This window comes from Sarcophilus harrisii, chromosome 4 (genome assembly GCF_902635505.1).
Source record: "Sarcophilus harrisii chromosome 4, mSarHar1.11, whole genome shotgun sequence".
NCBI lineage: Eukaryota > Metazoa > Chordata > Mammalia > Dasyuromorphia > Dasyuridae > Sarcophilus > Sarcophilus harrisii.
This window is the reverse complement of record NC_045429.1, coordinates 322,121,626-322,149,265: the sequence shown is the minus strand read 5'-3', so window position 1 is coordinate 322,149,265 and position 27,640 is coordinate 322,121,626. Positions and strand designations below refer to the sequence as shown.

Genomic DNA, 27,640 nt, shown 5'->3' with positions numbered 1-27,640 from the left:
TTCCCTCTCTTTATCTCATGAATTCATACCCATTTATTAAAGCCCAACACAAGACCTCCTGTGGTCTTCCCCTGTGATAACAATACTCTTGAGTTTCACATAGCTCTTTTGTTATATATGTGAGGCATTTTGTTGTTGTTTGTTGTTCAATCACTTGAGATGTGTCCAACTTTCCATGACCCCATTTGGGGCTTTCTTGGCAGAAATCTAACTGAAGTGGTATGCCATTTCCTTCTCCATCTCTCTTTACAGATGAGGAAAGCTGAAGTGTTTGAGGCTAAATTTGAACTCAAGGAGAGAAGTTTTCTTGACTTCAGGCCCAGGACCCTCTCTAGTTTAGCATTTTGCTGTCCCAGTACACTTCTTAGTATCCCTAATGCACTTAACCATGTAATAATGTCTGTGTTTGGATCTCATTTCTCTTCTAAATTACATGAGTGCAAGAACTTGTCTGAACTTAGATCTTCTTCAGCACCTCCCTCAATAATCTATATACAGGAGGAAAAGATTATAAATATTTGTTGAATTTAAATTTCTTAGAAAGAAGATTCTCACACTAACTAAAAAGATAAGACATTGTCTCAAGGAAAAGGCAAAAATATATTACTGGTAAAGGGGTCCCCATTGCAATTCTCCCTTTTGAACATGGAACTAATTATAGTTGTGATCAGCTTATGCAGAGAGTAGCAATCCAGAGTCAATATAACAGAATAGAAATTTCTTTGGTATCTTTGGTCTGTTTTTTTTTTCCTTTTGACAACAGATCAAAATGGATATGAAGAGGGAGGGGTGGGTCTGAGAACTTTCTCATTCATACTGTGCAGTTGGGGTTGGTTTCCCCCTGGTGGTAGCAGCATGATAATACAGCATGGATTGGTGAATGACTAAATCGTAGTGTGTGAATGGAATATATTCACATATGTGTAATATGATATAAGAAGTAACATGGCATTCAGAGAACTGTAGGAAGATCTTTATGAACTGACAATAGTAGGAAGCAAGCTAAACCACAATAACAATATATAGAAAAAACCATGGATGTAAATGGAAGCATTACATAACAACTAAATTCTGATTCGTTGTAATATATAATCTTAGTTTCTGGGAGAACAAATAATCATATCTGCTTCTTAGTAAAGAGATGGAGGACTGTGGGTACAGTATGTTAAGTGTGGCTTACTCTGTATCACCTAGTTTGGCTTTTTTGCTTGTTTTTGTTTTTTTGTTTAGAATTGGAGTGTTTATCAAGAAATGAATGCTGTATAATTAAAAATTAAGTAAGCTAAGCAGATTTTCCCTTGGATTGAGAAAAAAAAAATGAGATACTAGTATAGAAGTAGTATTGAAAGTGGAAGCTATGGTTTGACCCCAAGGAATGTGTGATCAATCACTTAGAGGTTAACTACTTCCCCCATTGTGTTGGTAACCAATCATGATTTTTAAAATCTCCAACCTAACCATATACCCTTATCACCAACATTTCCCCACTCTGCACCTACTTCTTAGCTGAATATATGCAGGTATCATTGGGAAAAATTCATCCCTACCTCTTATCTCCCATGCCAGAAGGAAGATTATGTGCTTGAAGATATTGACCAATGAATGAGAATCTCTTTTCATTTGAGGCAGGACAGGATGAGTCACGTGGATTATAGTCTAGATCACAAATATTATATTCTATCCCCTTGTCCCAATGCCTCTTTTTCTTCCTTTCACCCCACTGCCAAAAAACAACAACAAAGAAACCAAACACTTCCAAATTTCCCTTAGTGTTGAGTATAATACTATTCTTCATACTTATTTCTGACTCCTTGCTTTCTGTTACTCCAAAACTACATATCCAATTACTTGTCAGATCTTTGTTCTACCTTCACACCCTTTATGTCCTACTTTTTCTTTCAGCAGTCCAAATTTTTACCATCTGAAGGTTAAAAATAAAGCTTATCCCTTAGAAAGAACAAGTCTTTGAGTTCAACTGTGATAGTATTTTCCTTTTTCTTTTTTGGCAATTAGATTTTTGTCCCTAAAACCTGACAATTGTACAAGCAGGTGCCTATTGGTGTCACATCATGGTGCCTTGCAGAGTTTGTGATTGTAGGTTGGGATCTGAAACAATCCCCACAGTTACAGATAAGCTAGCATAAAAAAAATTGAGTATAAGGTCCAGGAAATGGGTTATTTATGTTGTCAAGTTAAATATTCATTAGTATTTAGCATGAACTGTTAAGTAGGTGGGGCTGGTGAGTCTTCCCTAGAACCCAAAAGAACAGGGAAAGAACTATGATGTAAAAGTTTAGCATTCTGATGCTTTGGTCAGGATTTGAAATGTTTTTCAGAATTAAAAAATGAATCCTAATGATTACATTTTAATGTTTTAGAGATGTGAATACAGCTGTTATGGAATTATTGATCATGGCCTACGCGCTGAAGACTGCCTGTGCCAGAAATATTACTGGAGTCATCCCTTACTTTCCCTATAGCAAACAAAGTAAAATGAGAAAGAGAGGTTCCATTGTGTGCAAGCTCCTAGCTTCTATGTTAGCCAAAGCAGGTAAGTACAACCAAAAATAGAAGTTTATAGTCTATCGCTTTGGCACTCTCATTATTGAAAGTGGAACAGAACCAAGTAACCAAGTATCCACTCTATATATATATGAGAGAATCAATGAGTAAATAAAGGAATAGATAAGGTATGAGTTTTGCTGGTCATTTGCATAGTATAAGTCTACTGCTTGGTTTTTGTAGAATTTGTATAGGGCTCTACTGGTAATTATGGCACAAACTCTTTCCACCAGTATGTTTCTTTTGCATTTTTTTAGTCTTTAGATATTAGTCTTGTCATTCTACTAGCCTTTTTTTATCTTTTGGCCTGATTTCATATATTTGTGCTGCTTAATTTGCTAATTCTGTTCCTGTCCAAATTGTTTTTCTTTTTAATATTTTTATGACTGAACTTAAAAAAAAAATCTTTTCATTCCTTATACCATCTTTTACTGGTATTTCTGATTCTTCTGCCAAGGTATTTTATTTTCCCAACATTATTTTGCTTTCATGCCTACAACTCAACTTTTCTTCTACATCAGACAAGTAGGAATAACAGAATTTATGATTAAACCTATAAATCGCTTTGCTTTTGATATTTCCACTTTGGTATTTTATTTTTCCAGTTTGCTGCTTGTTGCTTTTATTTTTCCTTCTAATTATCTTTTAATCAAACTATTGTCATCTGCATCTCTTCGTATTTCAGTGTATATTGACTCATTATTTAAATTTCTTCTTTTATCTTCTCTGTTCTTTGCTAAGTTTTCAGGAACAAGTTCAAACAAACCCTAAGTAGGAGCAAACTTATTTTGCTTCTCAGTTCGGCCTGGTGAATCCTTTGTGTCAGTAATTCTCATTGAGGTGTGATCTTAAAAGGACCTGTGTGTAACTGACTTGTTGAAGCCTCCTTTGTTGAACTGCCAGCATCACTCGCCACTCTTTCTCTCAGGGATCCTTAGTTAGACCACAAGATGTTGTCCAGTGTTTCGCTATTTGTAGGTGAGAACATTTTAATTTTTTGTTTTAAAATTTCAGGTTTAACACACATTATAACTATGGATCTTCATCAAAAGGAAATACAAGGCTTTTTCAGCTTTCCTGTGGACAACCTTAGAGCATCACCTTTCCTACTTCAGTATATCCAAGAAGAAGTGAGAAAATTCTTCTCTTAATGCAACTAGCAAAAACATAGTAGTCTTCTTTAAAATATTTTGTTCCTTTGTTCTTTTTCTGGTGTGGGATTCAGGCATCTAAAAGGCAAAACAGATAATTTTTCCCACAGAGGTCTCTTCTAATCATTTGTATAAGGCATAAGCTATTTCAGTCTCCCCATCAACAAGCCATGAGTATTATTCTCATGTTATTTATAGAACAAAAAAGGATTGCATTTTTTCAGTCCATTTGGTGATATTTTTTACTCTTCAAGATTGAAGATTCAGAATTTAATTCTTTTTAGCCCAAGGGACTTTTTTTTCTGATTTTAAATGACCAATATGTTTTAAAGGTTCTTCTTTAGTTATAGTATATTGCTCTGTTTCATGTGATTTTTTTTTTTTTACTTCTGATTTTTTTTATCTAATTCTGTGACTAGTAATATGCAGTGACATTTATGATTCTTTTTTTTTTTCTTCCTAATCCAGATCCCAAATTACAGAAATGCAGTCATTGTAGCCAAGTCTCCTGATGCTGCAAAAAGGTAAATAAGCCAGAAATGTTATCTCTTTGCCCTTTTTATTAGAATCTAACTTTGATAGAACTCAGTGATTCTTCTACTACAGTCAGTTTTAGTTGATGTGAATAGGTTCTATGTAATACCAAGAGTCCACCATCTTCATAAGATACACATATACACATTCAAATTGAGGAGCAGGCCATATTTTTGTGTAAATACAGAGTATGTTGGTGTTAAAATTAATTGGAATGGTTTTTTTGATGACAACTATATGATGAAGTGATTCCCTATTGATTCCTAGGGTTCTTTTTCATGAATGTTCTTGGGTTTTCTCCTAGAGCCCAATCATATGCTGAGAGACTTCGCTTGGGTTTAGCTGTAATACATGGAGAAGCTCAGTGTACGGAGCTGGACATGGATGATGGGCGTCATTCTCCTCCGATGGTCAAAAATGCCACTGTACACCCTGGTCTTGAGTTGCCTTGTAAGATTATATTTATTTTTATATCTTTTGAAAGGCATTATTTATGTAAAGGGCACTGAATAGAGACATCAGGAAACTCTTAATTGTTACTTTCCTTTGTTGGGCCAAAGTTTTCTCTTCACTGATTTGAAAAGGTTATGAGCTCTATATCCAATAACTTTTTGTTAACATTAATGCAGCTTAAGTTTTGCCACCATTTAACATACATTTAAAGGAGGTATAATAAAGTTATTGTTGCTGTGTACAATAGATATGCTTTTTAAAAAATACAATAAAACATAGATAACATTACATTTAAAACTAAGTATGTAGCTAGTGGGGATCCTTATGTATAGATAAGTAGCTACCATTTCTACTGGTCTATATCGTAGTTTTTGAAGTATGTCCTCGAGACCAAAACTATTTTCATAATACTACTTAAGACATCCTAATTTTTTTTAAATAGCTTTTTATTTTCAAAATATATGCAAAAAATAATTTAACATTTACTCTTGCAAAACCTTGTATGCTAAATTTTTCTCCCTCTCTTCCCTCCACCCCACCCCTAGAAACAAGTAATTAAATATATGTTAAATGTGTACAATTTTTCCATATGTATTTCCACAGTTAGCATGTTGCACAAGAAAAATCAAATAAAAAAGGGGGGAAAATTGAGAAAGAAAACAAAAAGCAAGCAAACAACAAAAAAGGTGAAAATACTATGTTATGATCCACATTCAGTCCCCATAGTTCTCTTCTCTGGATGTAGATGGATCTCTCATCACAAATCTATTGGAATTGGCCTGAAATCACCTCATTGTTGAAAAGAGTTGAAAAGATCAGAATTGATCATAGAATAATCTTGCTGTTGCTGTGTACAGTGTTCTCTTGGCAATACTCACTTCATTTAATATCAGTTCACGTAGGTCTCTGCAGGAATCTCTGAAATCATCCTGCTGATCATTTCTTATAGAATGATAATGTTCCATAACATTCATATAACATAACTTATTTAGCCAGTTCCCACCTGATGGGCATGTACTCAGTTTCCAATTCTAGCTACTAAAAGTGTGCTATTTTTTTTTCTGCTTTATAGTGTTTTATTTGTTTATTTATTTTTATTTATTATTTTTTTTTTTTTAATTTTTATTTAATAGCCTTTTATTTACAGGTTATATGCATGGGTATAAAAGTGTGCTATTACAAACATTTTTGCCCATGTGGGTCCTTTCCTCTTTTTTATGATCTTTTTTGGGATACAAGCCCAGTAGAGACACTACTATATCAAAGGATATGCAAAGTTTGAAAGCACTTTGGGCATAGTTCCAAATTGCTCTTCAGAATGGTTGGATCAGTTCAGAGCTCCCCCCAACAATGCATTAATGTCCTAATTTTCCCACATTTCTTTCACCATTTATCATTATCTTAGCCAATCTGAGAGGTGTGTAGTGGTACCTTGGAGTTGTCTTAATTTGCATTTGTTTAATCAGTAGTGATTTAGAGCATTTTTCCATATGACTAGAAATTTTCTTCATCTGAAAATTGTCATCCTTTGACCATTTATCAATTATTGAGTATTGTAGAATGAGTATTTTTCAGAATTTTTTACATGAAGTCAGATTTGCCTCATGTATTAATTGAGAATTATTTATAGAGACAGGTTAGTTAACATCTGCTTAAAATAGCTTAGTAACTAGTGAGGGAAAAACAGGAACATGAGGAATTACCCACCATTCTGATATTTTTGCCTTGTAAGTATTGCTTTGTCTCCATATTTATTCTCAGCCTGGAGAAATCTTTCGTGAAAATACAAATGAATTCATTTATAGGAAGCAAAGTTCATAGCGGCAACAGTACTAACTTTCTTCCCTTATTAACTTGGTTATTATACATGATAGAATTCTGTTTTAACTGGGTTATTTAGATAGCAGCTTTCCAGAGCAAATGTGTTTGAAATATATTTATATACAAGTAGACCTACATGAGACATCACTTTATTTTGAACTTAGAACTTGCTTTAAAATCCAGAGACCCTTATTTTAAATCCTATTTCTTTTTTTTTTTTTTTTTATTGAAATATTAAAAGCTCTGGGTTTGTGTCGGAATTTAAGACCAATGGAAAGATATTTCAGCTGAGTGCTTAGAATAACCTTTCCTTCTCTCCTGTATTTCCAGCCTTAAGAAATCAGCCATTAGTTTGGCTTCTGATGCACTGTTAAATAAATACACCTGAATATTCTCTCTTCCCCCTCCTTTTATCTCTCCTCCCTTATTCTCTCCCTTATCTACCTTCTATCCCTCTTGGGTTCTTATTGTTGGACTTGATAAGATTCTTCTTTTGCTTTTAGAAGCTATAAATGATCTTTTATTCTCTTAAACAGTTGCCCCAAACTATGCTATAATAAAAGGCTTCCAGTGTTTGTATTACTTCATTTATACTATTTCTGGGAAAGAAAGGGCAATGTCCTTGTTCTTTAAATAGGTTCTATGATTATGATATCCTGTTCTCATCCTAAAAAAGAGTTGTTTCAAAATCTGTTTCTCAGATACTGTCATGCCTTCTTGCCACCATGACACCCAATTTTGTATGCAGCATATATTTGATACACAATTAGTTTAGTTTGGAATGTTTGCATTCTTAACATTATAACCCTTCCATTAGTGAGAATCAAAAATATAAGCATTTCACCATTAATATGGATTTGTCTCAAATATATGGCGGTCATTAATTGGAAAGGCACTGCTTATGGGTTTTTTTGGCTATTATTTCTATTGCCTGTCCTAAAAATTGGATTTTCATGTCTCCTCCACTTTTTACTAAGTGTAACTGAGATTCAAGATCTTTTTAAACTAAAAACAAACAAAAACCCCCTGCTGCAGGCTCTAATTCTTTATACACATATATAGTGTTAAATTTGAGTTTCGGTGTATAGAAAAAATGGTAGCTATCAAGGAGGGCCATGTTTTCTGGCTTTTTATTTTGCCTAATACTGTGGCAGGTTTTGGGTTAAGTTTTAACTGGGGCTCTGTTCTTGAGCTGTTTTCTCTGTCTTATCAGACTTTTGTTGAGTACTGTTTTCTATTAAGGAATGAAAAAAACTTCTTTTAGGGAACAGAGCCGATATTTCAGTCAAGTGCCATCTAATCCAAAGAATTGATTTGGCTCTAGTGAAGATGCTGTGATAGGATTGTTAGAATTTCTCATACTCTGTGTAGAGTTCAGCTGTGACTGTCACATTTTACTGGGGACTGGTTTACAAGTATTACCTTAAACTCTTTTAAAAGAATATTGTAGTCACTTCTGTTTGTGGACTTAATTTTAACAGTTTTTGTCCACAATTAACCTTCAAAATTAGCTTTGTATTTAAGGTGTGTTTTTCTTAATGAACTGGAAAGCATTATATATATATATATATGGCTTCTGATGTTTTGGGTTTTTGTTGGTTTTGTTTGTTTGTTTTTTGCTCTTGACGTTTCTTTGATCCTAAACCACCATCATTAAAAACAAACAAACAAAAAAACTATTTTATTAGGATGAATTATTTTTAATGTGAAATGCCTATTGGATCTACTCTTTTCCTTTTTTAATTTTTGTTATATTGGTATCTTTTATATGTAACATTTATTCTACCCTATTCTAAAGGTTATTTTAAATAGTTTTTGGAATTGCCTTAACCAATTTTGTCCATTGTTTATTTAAAATATAGAAGAAATTTTGCTTTTGAGAGAGAGCTATTAAGTAACAAATTTTTCTTTATTTTGCTTCCCACCCAATTTTTGAATTTTAAAGAATTAAGATATTTTCAGGGAGATGGAGAATGTTTTGGTAGAAAACTAACCACAAAGTTGACTGTCATATTTTTTGTATCACAGTGGAACAAAACTTCTGCTGGTATTTGATGTGGTTATGGGTAGATGTTGGCTTGCAATTTCTTTCTTTTTTTGCAGAGTAAAAAATGATCAAGAAAAAGGATCCCATCTTTTTAAGAAGCCGGTAGGTCAATATAACTACCTACCTGTGTGGTTTATCTTAAACTGCTTAAAGACAGTTTAACTGCTTCCACTGGTAGCTTTTCCCTTTTTAAAATAACATTAATGGGAGCAGCTAGGTGGCACAGTGGATAGAGCACCAGCCTTGAAGTCAGGAGGACCTGAGTTCAAATTTGACCTCAGACACTTAACACTTCCTAGCTGTGACTCTAGACAAGTCATTTAACCCCAATTGTCGCAGCCAAAAGAAAAAGAAATAACATTAATGTATAGGAGCTTGGGGCTTCTTGGCCTCCATGATACAGAAAATAAAATTACTATTGGTAATTTTTTCTTGGACAGAAAGGCCAATATCTTAAATTTGCTGATAAAATAATTTCTCTTCAGCTCACCAACTGAATTCAGCAAACTTTTATTCACTGAGTTGTAGAGTAAAATGGGATTGAATTCAACTATTATCTCCTGATAATAAGAGCAGAATCCCCCAAATTCAATAATTGTGTGAATAAAATCAAAATATTTTAATTAACTTTGAAATCAGAGTTATTTTTCAGTCTTAATCTTTGTTTTATACAAAATCAGAACTACTTGTAAATTTCTGCACTCTAATTTCTCTTTTAGATATTTTTTTGCCTAAGTGGAACTTATTCTTTCTTGGGAAGAACTTTCAAATTCTGTTACTTGGCCCTTATGAAATTTTTTTTTTTTTTTTTTTTTTTTTTTTTTAAGGAATCTGGTATAGGTGGGGTGTGGCTATGTGTGAGATTTGGACATGGTCATTGCCTCACAGATGCAATTAAGGACAACCACACTAATCCATCTCCTGACCTATCTCCTTATTAATTTTCTGGCTTTGAGTTCAAAGACAGTTTGTATCTGTGGGAATATTCTTCCCTACATGTAAAGATAGTTTTCACCATTCATTTTTGTAAGATTGTGTTTTCTGGATTTTTTTCCCAGTACCTCCCTCCCCAACACAGCAAGCAATCTAATCTTGGTTAAATATATGCAGTTCTTTTAAATGTATTTCCATCTTTGTCATGTGCAAGAAAAATCAGACCAAAGGGGGCGGGGAGGAAGCTATGGGAATATTCTCAGTAAATTCCCAGATTTTCAGAAATTCTTTCTCTAATGAGTTCAACCTCTACCTAGAAGTAAGTCCAAGATGATTCCCTCCCCTGTAGCTGTCCAGTTTTTTTCTTCAGTCTCAGACCATGACTTTACAGGGGTAGGTAGAATCACCGCTAATGTCTATATAAGTTATTTCTGAGGGAAGCAAGGTGGCATGATAGATAGAAACCTACCTGGATTCTGACACATGCTGGCAGGGGGATCCTGGGCAAGGCACTTTCCCTCTCAGTGCCCCAGACAGCTCTCAGATGGGAGTTGGAGAGAAAATACTGATCTGTCCTACCCGAGGAAGTTCCTCACTAGGAACCTTTCAAAATAATTTCTGAACTGCATCAAAGAACATAGAAATTCAGACCAGCCACAGAGGGACTTGAAGCTTCTTTTCTGTTTTCTTCTTCCCAGCTGGTCTGAGACAGACCTTGCAAAAACAGCTGAGGAGTCTTCCAAGGCCTCCAATCCCAGGAAGGTCTGTGTTTCTGGCTCTTGGCAGCCTGGGACTACACTAGATTTGATGATGGGGAAGCATTGAGAATCTTAGTCAGTGGCAAAACCATTTTAAATGGTGAATGAGAGAGAGACATTTCTCTTCTGACTATAAATACTAAGTTTTTGTTGTTGTTTTTTTTTTCCCCAGTGATGATGGCTAAAGAAAAACCACCAATCACAGTAGTTGGAGATGTTGGAGGGCGGATAGCCATTATAGTGGTATGGAATCCTTCATTCATAGCAAAAACATTACAGACACTCGAACTTGTGGATGTCACTGCTACAACACACTGACACATGCGTACAGGCACATATATTGTTAATAGTTCATGCTTTTAATCTTTTTTATATCATAGTTTTACGTATTTGTATTTATATTTGGGGGAGGGGGTGGTAAGGCAATCAGGGTTAAGTGACTTGCCCATGGTCACATATTAGGTGCCAAGTGTCTGAGGCTGATTTTGTATTTTAGTCCTCCTGATTCCAAAACCTGTTTTCTATCCACAATGCTCCCTAGCTGCTTGATTGGTAAAGTACCTCCAGTCTTTTATCCAATAGCTCTAAAGACTGGTGGAAAAATTTATGAAATAATTGTGAAGGCCAGAATGTAAATTCTGCTCATGAAATGAGACAAAAAGAATAAAAATCTCAAAATTACATTTTTGAGCCAATGGTTATTCACTATGCTCTAGCCAAAGAGATTACTTCCATGATATTTAATAACAAATATTATTTTTATCACAAAGGTAAGCCTGTGTCCCAAGTTCAGATTCCTCCTACCTAGCGTTTAGTTTATTTTAATTTTGCATTCACCCACAACTCTCCTTAGAATTTCTTTCCTGGGGCACAGTCTTATTCCCTTATTGAGGAATTCTTCTGGTGTGGTTCCAATGAACTTGATTTATCAAGAGCTTGAATGAGAGATTAAATATTTATACTTATATACACTAAAATCCTGCTGTTTGGGCTAGTAAGACAGCCACATACAAGGCTTATTGCTTTGTTCATCCTTGGCTTAGGGTGGTCTTTAGTTGAAGTAGCCAGAATAATTGTAAACTCAGGATAACATACAGTGTGAAACAGCCTGCAGATAGAGATAAGAAAAATACATTTTATTCCCTTAATATTAGTATTTTATTTCCTTAAAAAAAAGAAAAGGCTGCTAACAGGAGAATTAAATTATCTTTCCTTTAATTCTGTGTTTAAAGTAAAGCACAGGAATAGATTAAGACAGTAATAAGTCTCGAATTCTGTTCTGCTTTCTCCCCAGGATGACATCATTGATGATGTGGAAAGTTTTGTTGCTGCTGCTGAGATACTCAAAGAGCGAGGTGCCTACAAGATTTATGTCATGGCCACTCATGGCATCTTGTCTGCAGATGCCCCTCGTCTCATCGAGGAATCATCCATTGATGAAGTATGTTCTGTTTTTAATCCTCCTTTACTTCGAGCTGGCCAATCATTGTTCATTGCTACTTTTTCTGTTAATGGCAAAAGCAGAAAACTCACAAACCTAGTATTTAAAAGTGTGAAATGATTTGGCTTGTGGTCCACAGAACATGACACATCTGAGACTAGAACCCAGGTCTTAAGGCCCATTTATAAGATTGTTATGTAGATACATGCATGTAGTGTTGCACAGTGCAAAATGTTTCATTCACAGGAACTTTGTGGGTTGATATTGCAGCCATGAAATGATGAATTTTCCCATTTTTCAGATTAGGCAAGCTAAGAGGTAGGAAGGGGAAACAGTTTGCCCAAGGGTAAGGAAGAAGTGGCTTTTTCTTGCCAACTGGTCAGAAAAGCATATTTTAGAATGTGATCATCAAAATCATTAGAAAATAACATCATTAAAAAATACTTCTTTGGGAAGCAATTTTCCCAATTCAGGTTCTCCAGGATAAATCAAAAACTTTATCTAGCAGAATATTTAATTAAGATAGTTGATCATCTCCTCCACCATTTTTTTTTTTTTTAATTGCTACCCAGCTTAGTATTCTCATTTCTATTGTAGAAACTAATATTATTAAAATGAGGATTCTTTGAAAGGAATCTGTGGGGAATTATTTCAAAAATTGATAACACTATTTCTTTTCTGTTACCTTGTGGCTTTAGGTGGTTGTGACCAACACAGTTCCTCATGAAGTACAGAAGCTGCAGTGTCCCAAGATAAAGACTGTTGATATCAGTTTGATTCTTTCGGAAGCAATAAGGAGAATCCACAATGGGGAATCCATGGCTTACCTATTTAGAAACATTACTGTAGATGACTAGAATGCAGACTTGCTTTTGTTCTGGGGCTTTTGAGGAAAAAAAGGCATGGCCATCAGTTATGTACATCAAATGTTTCTTAGGGGAGGAGAATGCTGGAGGTTTCTTAGATGGTGGATAAGCAAAAGAAAATTAACTTGAGCAGTGTTTATACCAGAAACTTTCTTTTACCCTGTGGAGAAGCATTGTAATAGAGATGATGAAAAAGAAATGAGTCAGCTGACTGAAGGGTCTCCTACCAATCCAATTCTTTTTTATAAAAGCTATTAAGTCTCATGCTTAAAATGAATATTTCAAAGACTTATCTGAAACTTTCATAACTCAACTACTTTGTTCATTTCTTGGAAAATGGATTTGTTACATTGAAACTGCTTCTACAAACAGAATACTTATCTGTAGTGCTTATGAATCAAGTTTCTGTTTAAGAAAGGAACTAAGTATTCTGCATAAGTATAAGCAAGAATGTTTCATTTCATAGGGTTAAATGCAGTTTATACATGGGATAGGAAATAGTACAGTGATATTTAGCCTATGAATCTGGCCATCTATACAGGCTTTCCTTAAGTTGCAATTTAAATACTTTATCTAATTCCATTCTGAACTACACTGTAGAAGTCAAGCCTCTGTCCCCATCCTCCTTCCCTCTTTACATGTGTGCTCAACCACCCCATGTCCTTTCCCATCCTACTACATGAGTTGTATGTATGGTGAATACTTGGGGATTAAATGATAAATTACATGGCAATGTGAAATTAAAATCCCTCTTTATTAGCTCACAATGTCTGTATGGTGTGTGAAATGAATAGATTCATGCTTTTGCCTGTACTCATCCCTTCTAATTGGGGTCAGTCATCTGTTGGGAGTTGAGGGTGTAGCTTACCTTTTGTAGTGACCTAGAATTCATTCCATTTTCATTAATATTTGAGGGTTAAAAAGCATAAATGGAACTATACTGCAGTCGCATTTCTCCCAGCAACAAGTTTTAAATGTACAGATAAAACTTTTTAGCCAGTTTAATTTAGTTCTTCCAGAACTGCTTCTACAGTACTGAAATTTGCTACTGTCTTGAAAATAGGTAGAATTTTGGTTGGGAAGACCATGAGGATTTAGGAAAAGCAGTGCAGTTTCTAGGGTGGAGCCTCTAGAGATCAATTAGCTGTGTAACATTGGGAACATTATTTTACCCCTCTGAATGGATCCATTTCCTTCATTGAAAGACAGAAAGGTATGGACAGAAGTCCCTTCAGCTTCTAGGATCTGTTGGCCTGTTTACCACAATAGCAAAATTTTGCATTTGATTCTAATACTGTATGGTAAATATTTTCTTTATTAGAGTACAGAATTTCCTTGTGACCAAAATGTATTATTTCTCCACTTTTGTCAAAGTTGGGTGTCTGGAAGACTGATTTCAGTAATTCTAAAGAAAAATTAACCATAGTTCTCCAAAGGTTAACTTGAGCTGATAAGTTAATTTTGTTTTCTTTGCTGTCATAGGAATCTGCTAGGGTGTAGATGGGTGTAATTTTTTTTTAAAGTTAAATTAATAAATGGCAATAGAGTACCTCTTCTCAATTTTCATTGACCTTTCCATTCAATCTATCAAAAGTTAGCTGAGTTAACATCCCTTTTATCATCACTACTCCCATTTTAATGAAGTCAAGTAGCATAACAACCTATTCATTTTTGCTACTTTGAGTGAAGAGAACTAGTCTTTGAGATGACATGTTCTGATTCACCAAAGTAGGGTGCAGAGTTTCTTTGAAAATTAGCTCCAGTCCTCTTTTAAGTGGGATGATTTTCTCTCTGCAGTAGTTTAGCAATACCGGATTTGAAGTCAAAACAAAACCTAATCCCACCTACCACTTAATACCTTTTTGACCTTCCAACACCTCACAACTTTGAGTCTTTTTTCATTTGCAAAGTGAAGAAATTGGACTTAAATCTTTTAAGAGCCTTTCCGGCCATGATCCAGTTGAACAGTGCCCATGGTTAGGCTTGAAATACTAAGCTTCATCTTTCTAATTTGCAAAACAGACTTAACAAGTGCACATTTAATTTTAGAGCAATCTGTCAATGTAGCAGAAGAAAGTCTTGCCACACAAAACACTTTCAAGATAATAGACATATATTTACCACTTCTCTGCCTCCATAGTGAAACTCCAAAGAGCCCACTTATTTTAAATAGCAAGAATCCTTAACCTTTTTTGCCCAATGAACTGCTTTGGCAGCCAGATGAGAATTTGAAGAGGGATTGGGGGGAGCCTTTAGAGTAATGTTTCTAAATTAATATAAGTTTTACAAAATAAAATAATTATGAAATGCGGTTGTCAAAAGTTGTTTTTCCAAATAAATTCATGGACCCTACATTAAGAACAAGTTAGCTGTTAAAATGGTTAGGGCCCTGGATTTGGTGAATTCTAACGTAGCTAGGTGACCTCAGCCCTCCAGATCTTAAGTTTTTTGGAAAGGATAACTTCGTGGAGTCAGAAGGCGATCACAGGCTGGCTTTCCTTGTTCGGATGCTGCTGGACTTGCGGGTTGTTGGTACGGATAGAAAATGCTTTTGAGGCGCGCGCCTCCCCAACGGACCTATCTTTACTCCACCTTTCCGTCCTAAGTTGGAGAGTTTGCTCTGCACCGGGAGTTCTTCAGTGGAACTCGTAGCGAGCCGTGCTGCTGCTTTTGCGACTGTTACCGAGCAACCACAAATAGTAAAAGAATAAAATCCCCTTCGGAGAAAACAAATGGTACGCCGGACGTTTCGAACCGCCGGGAGAACAAACCGAATTGGCGGAGAACCAATGGGAGGGAGAGGGTGGAACGCCCGGACTTGGAGACTTGGAGATTAGGTACTGCGTGGAGGTCTAGTTGACAACATAGGAAAAAGCTTTGAGATTTCCTGAATCGACGGTGGGAGGTGGGAGGGTGGGGGAGGGGGGAGGGAGGTCTGCCTGGGGCAGGGCTTCCAAGAGGGGCGAGTAAGCCCTTGCTTGGACAGCTTCCTCCCTGGGTTCGCACATCCTTAGATTCCCGATAGCGTCGTCCTCCGGCAAGTGGGACATCGAGCAGTCAGATAATAGTTAACTTGGCCGAGACCGCTGGAGGCAATTTGCGGGGGCTTGCCGAAGACACCCTTCTGGACTCAACGAGACGGGGCGAAGAACTGGCCTTTTCTTTCCACTGAGGGAGCCCATCCCGAGCCTGACCCATTTGAATGTTAAGTCGATCTAAGTGGACTAATCATGCCTTCCAGAGTCAATCTAGCCGAGCTGCTGGACCTTTCAATTGGCACGCCGGAGATTGGGGCCGTCAACTTCAATGCCCTCCACACCTTGCTCACGGTTGTGCTCAAGCAACTGAATCTGCAGGATTTCAAAACTGAGCTGCCACCCCAGATCACCGAGCAGACCCGGAGCATAGAGTCTTTACGGCTCCCCTCCAAGGAAAAGAGAAGACCCAGCCTCACCAAGCAGGCTTCTTTAGGGAGACTCGCACCTCAGGAAATAGAGGCTCAGGTGAAGGACCTGGGGGGACTGGTACAGGATTTAGGCAAACAAGTCCAAGCCATCGAGAACCAAATGCAGGACATCGGCTCCCACGTCAGTGTGTTTGGGGAGCAAATGGCTGCTTTGGACAAGCTGCCATCCGGTACCGATCTGCTAGAGAAGACTCCGAGTGGCTCCCGTGTGTCAGACATATGGCAAATGTTGCAGCTGAAAAAGAAAGTGGAAGCCAACGAGGATGGGGTTTCTAAGGTGAGCCAGTTTCGGTGACTGGCTGAGAGGCTGGAGCGGGAGAGGGGAAGGATCGTCTTCCCGGGGACTTGAGTTTCCTTTCCTCGTGGAAAGCTCATTAAAGTTTGGTCAAGTTAGGTTTCTCCTGTCATTAACTGACATGTTCTGAAGGAGGAGAAATACTGGCTGGGTTCATGGAGAGAAAGGAGAGCTTTGTGTTTCCTTTCCTAGACCTGTAACTGCAGTAGACATCGGAGGCTCTAGAAAAGGCAGGAAGTGCCTCCACACCAGAAAGTAATGGAGAGTAGGGGGTCCTGGTGGTGAGGGGGTGGGAGGTTAGGCATTCCAAGGTTTAGGAACACTCTGGCTCAAACTTCACACCTCCTCAGTCCTAATCTAGAAGATGCTGGAAAAGGACCTTAGACATCAGTCAAATCACTTCATTTTTCACAAAGTGAAGTCACTTGCCCCAGATCACATAAAATTATTGACATAGTTGGGACTAGCATCTCACCTCCTGCTTAGACTGGTGCTCTTTCCAATACTGAATTGTAATCTCGCCAGAGAAATCTCTAAAATCATTTCATTTTTGAAATTATGCCATTTTGAACAGGATACTAAGAAAAATTTTATTCAAAAAAGTAATAGCCACAAGAACTCAAAAGAATGTTTAGATAGTTGTGGTAAATATTAAATTTTGACCATTTCAATAGTAAAAACAGTCTGATATCTTTCACTCGTGAGCTACCAACACACACACACACACACAGTGGTAAGTATCAGTGCTGAGATTCCTGAACAATTTCAGGTCCCAAGTATCAGCCCCAGGTTGAGAGCTTTTTTCCTGACTGACTGGAGGATCCCACGACAGAGGTAAGAGTAGGACTTAAGCATCCCTCATTGACCAGACGTGCACTCATTCTTCATGGTAAAGGAGAAAGAAGGGTAAGACCCAGATAACAAGAGTTTTTTTTCTCAGCCTGGAGAAACTACCCCACTGGGTCCCAAGTAGGAGTATACTAGTATTTGTTTAACAAGTGACTCTCCAAGAAAAAAAAATGTTCATGACGTGCACTTTTAAAAATCTTTTAAGTTTAATCTACATTATTAACATTTTCTCAGCAACAACTCAACAAAATCAATACACCAAATCCTGCTTTGTTGTATTTGTGGATTTCCTGAGATGTAAATGCTGATATTGAAAATTTGACAGTCAACTCCAGTGGGTTCAAGTTGACTCCAGCACACTTCTGGATAGATAAATCATCCCAGCTTCTGTTGGTTCCTCCTGCAGGCCATAGGACTGATCGAGGATGTCATGAATGAAGTCAAAGACTTGAAAGGGGACCCAGAGAAGGGGTATCTTCAGAAGGATATTCCCCAGGTGAGAAGGCTTTCTTGCCCATCTACCGGGTCCCAAGCAGGCCAAGTGTCACCAGGATTCCTTCTTCCAGCACTCCTGCTGAGGTCAATGCAGACTTCCAAATCTTAGCAGTAATCTGGTCTGATTCTCAAAAATTAGGGGATCATTTGGGCCTTTACTCTAAAGAACAAGTGGATTTTTAAACCTGTAGAACTCTTCCCCACTCCTGTCCTCTATTGCTTAGCTGGCAGCAGCAGAGGTCACAAGCCCAAGCTTTAAGATTTGCACTGATTTTAAAAACTTCATAGTAGGAAATGGAGAAATTATCCAAAACTAATTTTAATAGAGCTATTTAAAAGTAAATTCCAGGAATCAGCACATTTTGGAGGGCAGAAGGCAATGTGAAGAAGAAAGAAAAGAAAAAGAGTGTGGCGGGGCGGGGGGGTGAGGAGGAGAACTGAAATAACTTGAGACAAAGATGGGAGATGGGATTCATTTGGCACATTTTGCTCTACTACAATCCCACAGACATATGCTATGGGAACACAAAGGGGCAGTAGAGAGCAAGGATTAGAAGAGAAAGGGAGGAAACTTCAAAAGCTACTGTCCTCAAAAAAAAAAGGCGTAAAACAACAAAGGAAAGCAATTTTTAATCTGGTTTGGATTTGCTTTCTTTTTTCTGTCCAAGAAGGGAAGTTTATAGCCCCCATCCACTTTCTAAATGAGGGACATAAAATAATCAATAGTTGCTTATTTTGCCCAAGGAACATGGGTGATAAATTAAGAGGACAAGGCAAATGTAATTAAGGAGACAGAGAAACACTGAAAAAGAAAAAGAGAAGTAAATAAATTCAAGGAGAATAGAAGAAAAAGAGGCATAGATAGCCTGAGAGATGCCTATTTCTCTTGCACCTTTACAAATTTGACCATATATCAGAGCATAAAAACCTCATAAATGCTGAAAAGTAGAATCATTAAATGAATCCTTTCTGAGTCATAATGCAATAAAAATTATATTCAGTAAAGACATTGGAAGCATAGATTAAAATTAATTGGAAACAAAATTCTAAAGAATGAATGGGTAAAAGAACATATCATAGAACCAAGCAATAATTTCATAAAAGACAATGACAACAATGAGACATTTCAAAACTTGTGGGATGCAGCCAAAGAAGTACTTAGGGGAAATTGTGTCTATCTCAATTTTTTTAAAAAGAAAGAGCAGATGGATAAATTGGATGTGAAATTTTAAAAACTAAAAAAAAAAAAAAAAAGATAAATTAAAAATCTTTAATAACACAGAAGTCCTGAAAATCAAAAGAAAGATACAGTACTGTAAATTTTTTTAATGGACTAAATTAAAGAGCTCATTTTATGGGGAGAAATAGATTAACCAATGATTAATTGTTTTAAAAAAAGAAGAGGCTAGGTTTCCTTATATCCTACTGTTTGTTCACTTGTATTTTAAACTAAGTTATTAGACAGTTTACCTAAGACTCAGAGAAGTTATAATTTGTCTTTGATCACAAAGAGTAAATGTTTGAAACAAGATATGAACTCAGATTCTTCTAAGTTTAAAATTTCTACTGGTTTAGAATTGTATCAAAAGCATATTGAGAAATTCTCCAACTATTCTTGATTAATTTCAACAGTAATTTTAATTATAAAAAATAAAATTCTAGACATAAGCACATTTCCCAGGGGTTTGGTGAAATTAACAATGACAAAATAAAAACAAAAACCCTCAAATGGCTGAGGCACTCTACTGTATTAATTTCTTTTAGGAAAGATTGAGAGCATTAAAAAAAAAAATTTTTTTTTGGTGAGACAATTGGGGTTACGTGACTTTCCCAGAATCACACAGTTAGCAAGTTTTAAAAGTGTCTGAGGCTAGATTTGAACTAAGGTCCTCCTGACTCCAGAGACAACATTCTATGCACTGTCCCATCTAGCTGCCCCTATGCTGTATTTCTAAACATCAAAATAGATATTTGAAATAAAATATTTTCTTTTTTTTTTTTCACGGAGGCAATTGGAGTTAAGTGACTTGCCCAGAGTCACACAGCTAGGAAGTATTAAGTGTCTGACAACACATTTGAACTCAGGTCCTCCTGACTTCAGGGTTGGTGCCCTGTTCAAGCATTGGCTCTGAGGGGAACCCACCCTAAGTCCTTTCCCCATTTTCCCTAATCACCAAAAAGGTTCTTCGACCAGAACTTAATGTTTCCTCCAGGTCCTCCCAAGTAACTATCGAATTGTCTTCTGGATACATACTTATCTTCCGACTTACAATTTCTTAGTGGGGAAATGGTCATATCCATGTAAGTTTTGGAATTTTATTTTCCCACAAACCAAGAACCACCTTTTCCTGCTTCCTTTCCCCAGCAAGCTTCTGACAGCTCCTTTCTAGCTGCATCACCTAGCTGCCCCTGTTATTTTCTCTGAGGAATTCTGAAGATTTTTTGCACATGAGTTGAGGAATGATTTCAATTCAGCAAACATTAATTAAGCCTCGATTATGTGCCAGGCCCTGGATGTTAGGTGTTAAAGATAAGAAAAAAAATGCATCTTGTCCTCAAAGAAGTTTTAGTCTTAATGACAGAAAACAACAGAAACTCAATGTACACAGATCAATAAGCACACAATATACAGAAAATAGCAGGTGGTGAAGTAGATAGAATTCTGGATCTGGAGTCAGGAAGACTCATCTTCCTGAAATCAACTTTGGTTTCAGACACTAGTTGTGTGAGTAGTCACATAACCCTCTTTGCCATAGTTTCCTCATCTGTAAAATGAGTTGGAGAAGGAAATGGTGAACTACTCTACTATTTTTGCGAAGAAAACTCCAGAGAGATCATGAAGAGTAGGACATGACTGAACAGCAACAGAACTTGAGAGGGGATAACATTTGGATTAAAGACATGTATTCATTTGAATACTTGAGTTATGTATGAGAAAGAACATTGGATATTCCAAAACTTTTAATTGTTCCACCAAGTTTCTGAAGAGATTAGGGTCCTTCTCCTTTTCCAAAAGGCTTTGAAAGGGTTGGTTGGTTTGGGGGCTGTAGGAACCCTAGGCCATGGTGGAGACAATATATTGAACAAATGTTCTGAATTTGCCCTTGTTTTTTAATACTCTCTTCTGAAGACATCTTTTTCTCTAGAATAAATTTCCCTTTTACTGGGCCATGAGAACAAAGGTGCTGGAATTTGGTTCTCATTTTTTTGTTGTTATTGTTCTTAGCTAGGACCCTTCTCTTAATCCTGGGTCATTTTTTCTCTTTAGGGATCTTACCACAGTGCCTTTGTTTTGTTTTGTTTAATCACTATTCTAGAGATGAAACACTCAGGGTGTGTCCCTTATCTGGTTTCTGTTTGTTTGTTTTTTGCAGGTATTGAAAGACACCAGAGATATGGTTTCAGAACTGGAAAATCAACTTCAAGATTTACAGAAACTAGTCAACGATCAAGAAAATAATCTGGTAGAATTATGCCCAGTACAGGGAAAAGGGGACCCTTGAACTGGGAAGGCGATTATCTATAGTCTTCACTTTCCTCTGCTGATCTAATTAGGTTCTTCTCAGCAAGCCCCCCTACTCATAATAACAATACTAGGAGTGCTCTCTGCATTCCGGATTTTCAGGATCCTGCAACCAAAAGAGTGCTTTTTAAGGTGTCAATCCTTACTTTAACTTCTAGTTCTAATTCAAGGTCAAGGGAGTTAAGATCTTTATCTGCTATGAGTCTGGTCTTCAGTGGAAAAAAGAAAGGAGCTGTCAGAAGCTTGCTGGGGAAAGAAAGGGGGAAAGGGTGGTTCTTGGTTTGTGGGAAAATAAAATTCCAAAACTTACATGGATATGACCATTTCCCCACCAGGAAATTGTAAATCGGAAGATAAGTATGTATCCAGAAGACAATTCGATAGTTACCTGGGAGGACCTGGAGGAAGCATTAAGTTCTGGTCGAAGAACCTTTTTGGTGATTAGGGAAAATGGGGAAAGGACTTAGGGTGGGTTCCCCTCAGAGCCAATGCTTGAAAAAAAAAAGGGGGGGCACATTGTATCTACAATATTATTCTAAGTCCCTGGATAATTTACCTAGTGGACTGATATCACAAGAGTTTAATTTTCTGTTTTATTAGGTATACCACCCTGGAAATTTCCATTAATTCCTACCTCAGGGACCCACTGAGATTTGGCTTAACTTTGTTTTATTAGATATTATATTCTACTCTGGAAATTTCCATTAATTCCTACTTGGGGACCCACTGGCATTTAGTCCCAGAGATTCTCTTGACCAGTGCCCTAAACTGACTTGATTAGATCTCCCCCAACACACAACCTGGAGAGTCAGTATAAGTGACTTTGACCACATGCTTCTGTCTTCTTCCTCTTAACTAGCCAGATGAAGAGAGGCCTTTAACTTCAGAGACTGCTCTAACTACCACAGATATGACCCCAGACAAGGCTTCTCAAGTCTCCAGAAAATTAAGTCCAGTGAAGATAACATCTGGTGCAGAGATTCTACCCACAGCTCAGGAAGCTGCTAGAGCAAGGCAGATTGGCCCAGCTCAAGAAGCTGCTAGAGCAAGGCAGATTGGTCCAGCTCAACAAGCTGCTAGAGCAAGGCAGACTGTCATAGAACAATATGGCCCACAGCCCGCCGGCGCTCCACAGCAATTTCCTGTAACCCCAGTTAGCGGCATACCCCCTTCTGCTCCCCCAGGCATTTCCCAGTTTCCTCCAGTAGCTCCAGGCATAGGTCAACTAGTTCCTCCAGGAGCCCTAGACATATATGGTCAGCCAATCCCCCCAGCAGCCCTAGACATATATGGTCAGCCAATCCCTCAAGTACCCCCAGGCGTATATGGTCAGCCAATCCCTCCAGCAGCCCCAGGCATATATGGTCAGCCAGCCCCTCCAGTAGCCCAGGGCATAGGTCAGCCAGACTCTTTAACCGCAAGAAGAGATCAAGTACCTACAGCTTTAGGTCCAGGTCAACCAGTACCTGGAGCTCCAACCACCTATCCGCTACCACCTGGAACCCCACGCACACCTCAGCCTGTTCCTGGAGCCCTACCCACCTATCAACAGGGACCTCGTGTCCCTAGTGCCTACCCTGGTGCCCCCGGGCCCTATCCTGGTGCCCCCGGTGCTGTCCCTGGCGCTGTCCCTGGCGCCTACCCTGGTGCCCCTGGTGTTGTTCCTGGTGCCGCCCCCGGTGCCGCCCCCGGTGCTGTCCCCGGTGCTGTCCCTGGTGCAGTCCCTGGCGCCTACCCTGGCGCCCCTGGTGCTGTCCCTGCTGCTGTCCCTGGTGCTGTCCCTGGCGCCGTCCCTGGCGCCTACCCTGGCGCCCCTGGTGCCGCCCCTGTTGCTGTTCCTGGAGCCTATCCTGGCGCCCCTAGTGCTGTTCCTGGTGCCGCCCCTGGTGCTGCTCCTGGTGCTGCCCCTGGCGCAGCTCCTGGTGCTGTTCCTGGTGCTCTCCCTGGCGCAGCTCCTGGTGCTGTTCCTGGCGCCCCCCCTGGTGCTGTTTCTGGTGCTGTCCCTGGTGCTGTCCCTGGGGCCTATCCTGGCGCCCCTGGTGCTGTTCCCGGCGCCGCCCCTGGTGCTGTTCCTGGCGCCGCCCCTGGCGCCTATCCTGGCGCCCCTAGTGCTGTTCCTGGTGCTGTCCCTGGTGCTGTCCCTAGGGCCTATCCTGGAGCCCCTGGTGCTGTTCCCGGCGCCGCCCCTGGTGCTGTTCCTGGTGCTGCCCCTGGGGCCTATCCTGGCGCCCCTGGGGCTGTTCCTGGTGCTGCCCCTGGTGCTGTTCCTGGCGTCGCCCCTGGCGCTGCCCCTGGTGCTTATCCTGGCGCTCCTGGTGCATCTCCTGGTGCTGTACCTGGTGCCGCCCCTGGAGCCGCCCCTGGTGCTGTCCCTGGGGCCTATCCTGGAGCTCCTGGTGCTGCCCCTGGTGCTGTTCCTGGCGCGGCTCCTGGCGCCTATCCTGGCGCTCCTGATGCAGCTCCTGGCGCTGCTCCTGGTGCTGTACCCGGAGCCGCCCCTGGTGCTGTCCCTGGTGCCGCCCCTGGAGCCGCCCCTGGTGCTGTCCCTGGCGCCTATCCTGGCGCCCCCGGTGCTGTTCCTGGTGCAGCCCCTGGTGCTGCCCCTGGTGCCGCCCCTGGTGCTGTTCCTGGCGCCTATCCTGGCGCCCCTGGTGCTGCCCCTGGTGCTGTTCCTGGCGCTTATCCTGGTGCCCCTGGTGCCGTCCCTGGTGCTGCTCCTGGAGCCGTTCCTGGTGCCGCCCCTGGCTCCGTTCCTGGTGCCGCCCCTGGCGCTGTTCCTGGCGCCGCCCCTGGTGCTGTTCCTGGTGCTGTCCCTGGGGCCTATCCTGGCGTCCCTGGTGCTGTTCCTGGGGCCGCCCCTGGTGCTGTCCCTGGGGCCTATCCTGGCGCCCCTGGTGCTGTTCCTGGTGCCGCCCCTGGTGCTGCTCCTGGCGTGTATCCTGGCGCCCCTGGTGCTGTGCCTGGCGCCTATCCTGGCGCCCCTGGTGCTGTGCCTGGCGCTGCCCCTGGTGCTGTTCCTGGTGCCGCCCCTGGTGCTGTTCCTGGCGCCTATCCTGGCGCCCCTGGTGCTGTGCCTGGCGCCTATCCTGGCGCCCCTGGTGCTGTGCCTGGCGCTGCCCCTGGTGCTGTTCCTGGTGCCGCCCCTGGTGCTGCTCCTGGCGCCTATCCTGGTGGCCCTGGTGCTGTGCCTGGCGGCCCTGGCGCTGTTCCTGGTGCCTACCCTGGCGCCCCTGGTGCTGTCCCTAGTGCCGCCCCTGGCGCCTACCCTGGCGCCCCTGGTGCTGTTCCTGGCGCTGTTCCTGGCGCCTACCCTGGCGCTGTTCCTGGCACCTATCCTGGTGCCCCTGGTGCTATTCCTAGTGCCATCCCTGGTGCTGTTCCTGGCGCCTACCCTGGCGCCCCTGGTGCTGTCCCTGGTGCCGCTCCTGGTGCTGCCCCTGGCGCCTATCCTGGTGCTCCTAGTGCTATTCCTGGTGCTGTCCCTGGTGCTGCTCCTGGTGCCTACCCTGGAGCCCCTGGTGCTGTCCCTGGCGCTTTCCCTGGCGCCCCTGGTGCTGTCCCTGGCGCTTTCCCTGGCGCCCCTGGTGCTGCGCCTGGTGCTGCTCCTGGTGCTGTCCCTGGTGCTGCCCCTGGCGCCTACCCTGCTGCTCCTGGTGCCTACCCTGGCGCCCCTGGTGCTGTCCCTGGTGCTGCCCCTGGCGCCTACCCTGCTGCTCCTGGTGCCTACCCTGGCGCCCCTGGTGCTGTCCCTGGCGCTTTCCCTGGCGCCCCTGGTGCAGCGTCTGGTGCTGCTCCTGGTGCTGTCCCTGGTGCTGCCCCTGGCGCCTACCCTGGTGCTCCTGGTGCCTACCCTGGCGCCCCTGGTGCTGTCCCTGGCGCTTTCCCTGGCGCTCCTGGTGCCGTGCCTGGTGCTGCTCCTGGTGCCGTGCCTGGTGCCTTCCCTGGCGCCCCTAGTGCTACACGTGGTGCCACCCGTGGTGCCTTCCCTGGCGCCCCTAGTGCTGCCCGTGCTGCCCGTGGTGCCCCCCGTGGTGCCCGTGGTGCTGTTCCTGGCGCCGCCCCTGGTGCCTACCCTGGCGCCCCTGGTGCTGTTCCTGGTGCCGCCCCTGGTGCCTACCCTGGCGCCCCTGGTGCTGTTCCTGGTGCCGCCCCTGGTGCCTACCCTGGCGCCCCTGGTGCTGTTCCTGGTGCCTACCCTGGTGCCCCTGGTGCTGTTCCTGGTGCTGCCCCTGGTGCCTACCCTGGCGCCCCTGGTGCTGCCCCTGGTGCCGTCCCTGGTGCCTACCCCGGCGCCCCTGGTGCTGTCCCTGGAGCCTACCCCGGCGCCCCTGGTGCTGCCCCTGGAGCCTACCCCGGCGCCCCTGGTGCTGTCCCTGGAGCCTACCCGCGCCCTGGTTGCTGCCCTGGAGCCTACCCGGCGCCCCTGGTGCTGTCCCTGGAGCCTACCCCGGCGCCCCTGGTGCTGCCCCTGGAGCCTACCCCGGCGCCCCTGGTGCTGTCCCTGGAGCCTACCCCGGCGCCCCTGGTGCTGTCCCTGGAGCCTACCCTGGCGCCCCTGGTGCTGTCCCTGGAGCCTACCCTGGCGCCCCTGGTGTTGTCCCTGGAGCCTACCTTGGCATCCCTGGTGCTGTCCCTGGCACCTATCCTGGTGCTGCTCCTGGTGCAGTTCGTGGTGCCCCCCGTGGCCCATTTGGTATCCGTGGTCCCCCTCGTGGGATCCTCCCTGGCCCCCGTGGGGCCTACCCTGGAGCCCGTGGTGCTCCCTTTGGGGTCCGTGGTGCCTACCCTGGGGCCCCACAAGCTTATCCAGGATATGGGGCCCCACCGGCTCATCTGGCAGGTCCAGGAGCCCCAGGTGCAGATCAGCCAATCGCTATTGATCCAGTTACTGGTCAGCCAATGTTTGTAGCCCCAGGTACAGGTGGACCTCCTCCTGGGTATCAGCCATATCCTGGAGGCCCATTCCAGTATCCAACAGGCCCTATGCCCCCATCTATGTATCCCGGAGCCCCAGAAACAAGTGCTCCAGCTCCCAGAGGCCCAGCAGCTGCTCCTGGCCAGGACCAAAGATCCACATCATTGCAAACTGGAGAAGTACCCTCAGCCACTGGGCAAAGGGCTTCTACAGTTTCAGCTGCTGATCAGCCTGCCTTTGTTGCCCCAGGCACCACCCCAAGTAGTGAACAACTTATGGGTCAAGCTGGCATTCAGACTGAGTTGCGTCCTGATGGCCAGCCTGATTTCATGCCACCCCAGCCTTCCTATAGTCCAACCTATCCTCCCTACATGACTCCTTCCATGTCAGGCCAACCTCCATACCCATCACCGCAGCCTTCCATGGTGTCACAAACACCATGGGAAGCCCCACCGCCTGGGTCCTTCGCCTACCCTGCACCTCCATATCGATTCTCAAGAGAGAAATCATTAGAAAGAGAGGGTTTCAGCTTTCCCTTTGCCTTAGAGACCCTGCGTTTGATGGGGGAGCTTACCAACTACTACATGATTCTGAAGGAGCAGATGGGGGCACTAGATGAAGATGCTGGCCATTCTGAGCTGGAGAAGTTGCAATTCCTGATAGGGAAATTAAGTAGGTATTGTCTGCTCTTGCCCTGCTCCAAACCAAAGTGAATTTCTTACCTCTTTGCCTTCTACTTTCCTGTTTTAGTTTCTAGGCCTTGAAACTCTGCTCCCCTAAGTGTCACTTACATACTCCTGACCAAATCATCTTCCTCCCTTGAAACTAGGTTTCCCTTGGCCTGTCTTGTTTTCTGAGAGTACTTTCCTTCAGGGCTTTCAGATTCTAATTTGGAGGCCTGATGCCGCAAGATAGGTGGCATGAAAAGCTGGGGAAGTAGCAGCTTCTAGGCAGAGGAAGGAGCTGCTCTGTGCCTGGTCCATTCTAATATATTTTAAAATTTGCTTTAATTTCCAGTTTTAACAATTCTTGCTAAGTCCTAAGCTCACTTTTTATCTGGTTAAAAAAAAAAAAAAATTGAAGAGCTTTTAAGTGCCCTATAAATTTTATTATCCTGCTATAGAGTTCTAATCATCCTAACCTAATTATAACTCTCTAGGGCCCTTATGAGTGATAGACTGTGAGAATCGGCCAGATTTTCTAGTGATTTCAGGGTTGGAACCAATGACATGTGAGAGGAGTGAGAAGTTTATATGCCATTGTCAAGCCTCCAGGTTAAGAAAATTGAAGAAAAAAGATAGCTTGTAGTTGAGATGAGAGAAAGCAAAAAGATCTTCATCTATGGCTTTAGGGTCTTAGACTAAAGATTTGAGATGGGGTAGGTGGCCACCTCCCCAGAACAAGCCAGGAAAATTTTCTGGAGAGCTGTTTAAGAAGAGTTTTGGGAAACTTAAAACAATGGTGTTCTTTCACTTCCAGAGAAAGTGGAGTTTTTCACATTAAGGAAAGGCATTGTGGGAACCATCTGGCA

General features: G+C 41.9%; 2 protein-coding genes and 1 long non-coding RNA gene across 5 annotated transcripts in view; 2 read left to right on the top strand and 1 right to left on the bottom strand.

The window, feature by feature from the left end:
• Positions 1-14,873, top strand: part of PRPSAP1 (phosphoribosyl pyrophosphate synthetase associated protein 1) — a 31,761-nt gene extending 16,888 nt beyond the window's left edge. Inside the window, exons 4-10 of the mRNA XM_003768460.4 lie at positions 2,379-2,551; positions 3,577-3,692; positions 4,182-4,237; positions 4,552-4,697; positions 10,432-10,502; positions 11,554-11,700; positions 12,399-14,873. Of these exons, the coding sequence (XP_003768508.1) occupies positions 2,379-2,551; positions 3,577-3,692; positions 4,182-4,237; positions 4,552-4,697; positions 10,432-10,502; positions 11,554-11,700; positions 12,399-12,557 (868 nt within the window). The 3' untranslated portion in view covers positions 12,558-14,873. The remainder of the gene's footprint in view (positions 1-2,378; positions 2,552-3,576; positions 3,693-4,181; positions 4,238-4,551; positions 4,698-10,431; positions 10,503-11,553; positions 11,701-12,398) is intronic.
• Positions 10,985-15,252, bottom strand: LOC116423277. Of its 3 annotated transcripts, none has more exons than XR_004233825.1 (3): positions 15,144-15,245; positions 12,386-12,527; positions 10,985-11,367 (listed from the first exon to the last, which is right to left on the bottom strand). It is a non-coding gene; the product is annotated as an uncharacterized LOC116423277 (long non-coding RNA). The 3 variants fall into 3 exon arrangements; XR_004233823.1 differs by lacking the exon at positions 10,985-11,367 and adding an exon at positions 11,594-11,764 and having other exon boundaries at positions 15,144-15,252; XR_004233824.1 differs by lacking the exon at positions 10,985-11,367 and adding an exon at positions 11,594-11,764 and having other exon boundaries at positions 15,159-15,252.
• Positions 15,253-15,485: 233 nt separating this feature from the next.
• Positions 15,486-27,640, top strand: part of QRICH2 (glutamine rich 2) — a 33,133-nt gene continuing 20,978 nt past the window's right edge. The window contains exons 1-7 of the mRNA XM_031968642.1: positions 15,486-16,309; positions 17,583-17,672; positions 21,046-21,135; positions 21,530-21,631; positions 22,054-22,503; positions 22,649-25,530; positions 25,574-26,781. Of these exons, the coding sequence (XP_031824502.1) occupies positions 15,797-16,309; positions 17,583-17,672; positions 21,046-21,135; positions 21,530-21,631; positions 22,054-22,503; positions 22,649-25,530; positions 25,574-26,781 (5,335 nt within the window). The 5' untranslated portion in view covers positions 15,486-15,796. The remainder of the gene's footprint in view (positions 16,310-17,582; positions 17,673-21,045; positions 21,136-21,529; positions 21,632-22,053; positions 22,504-22,648; positions 25,531-25,573; positions 26,782-27,640) is intronic.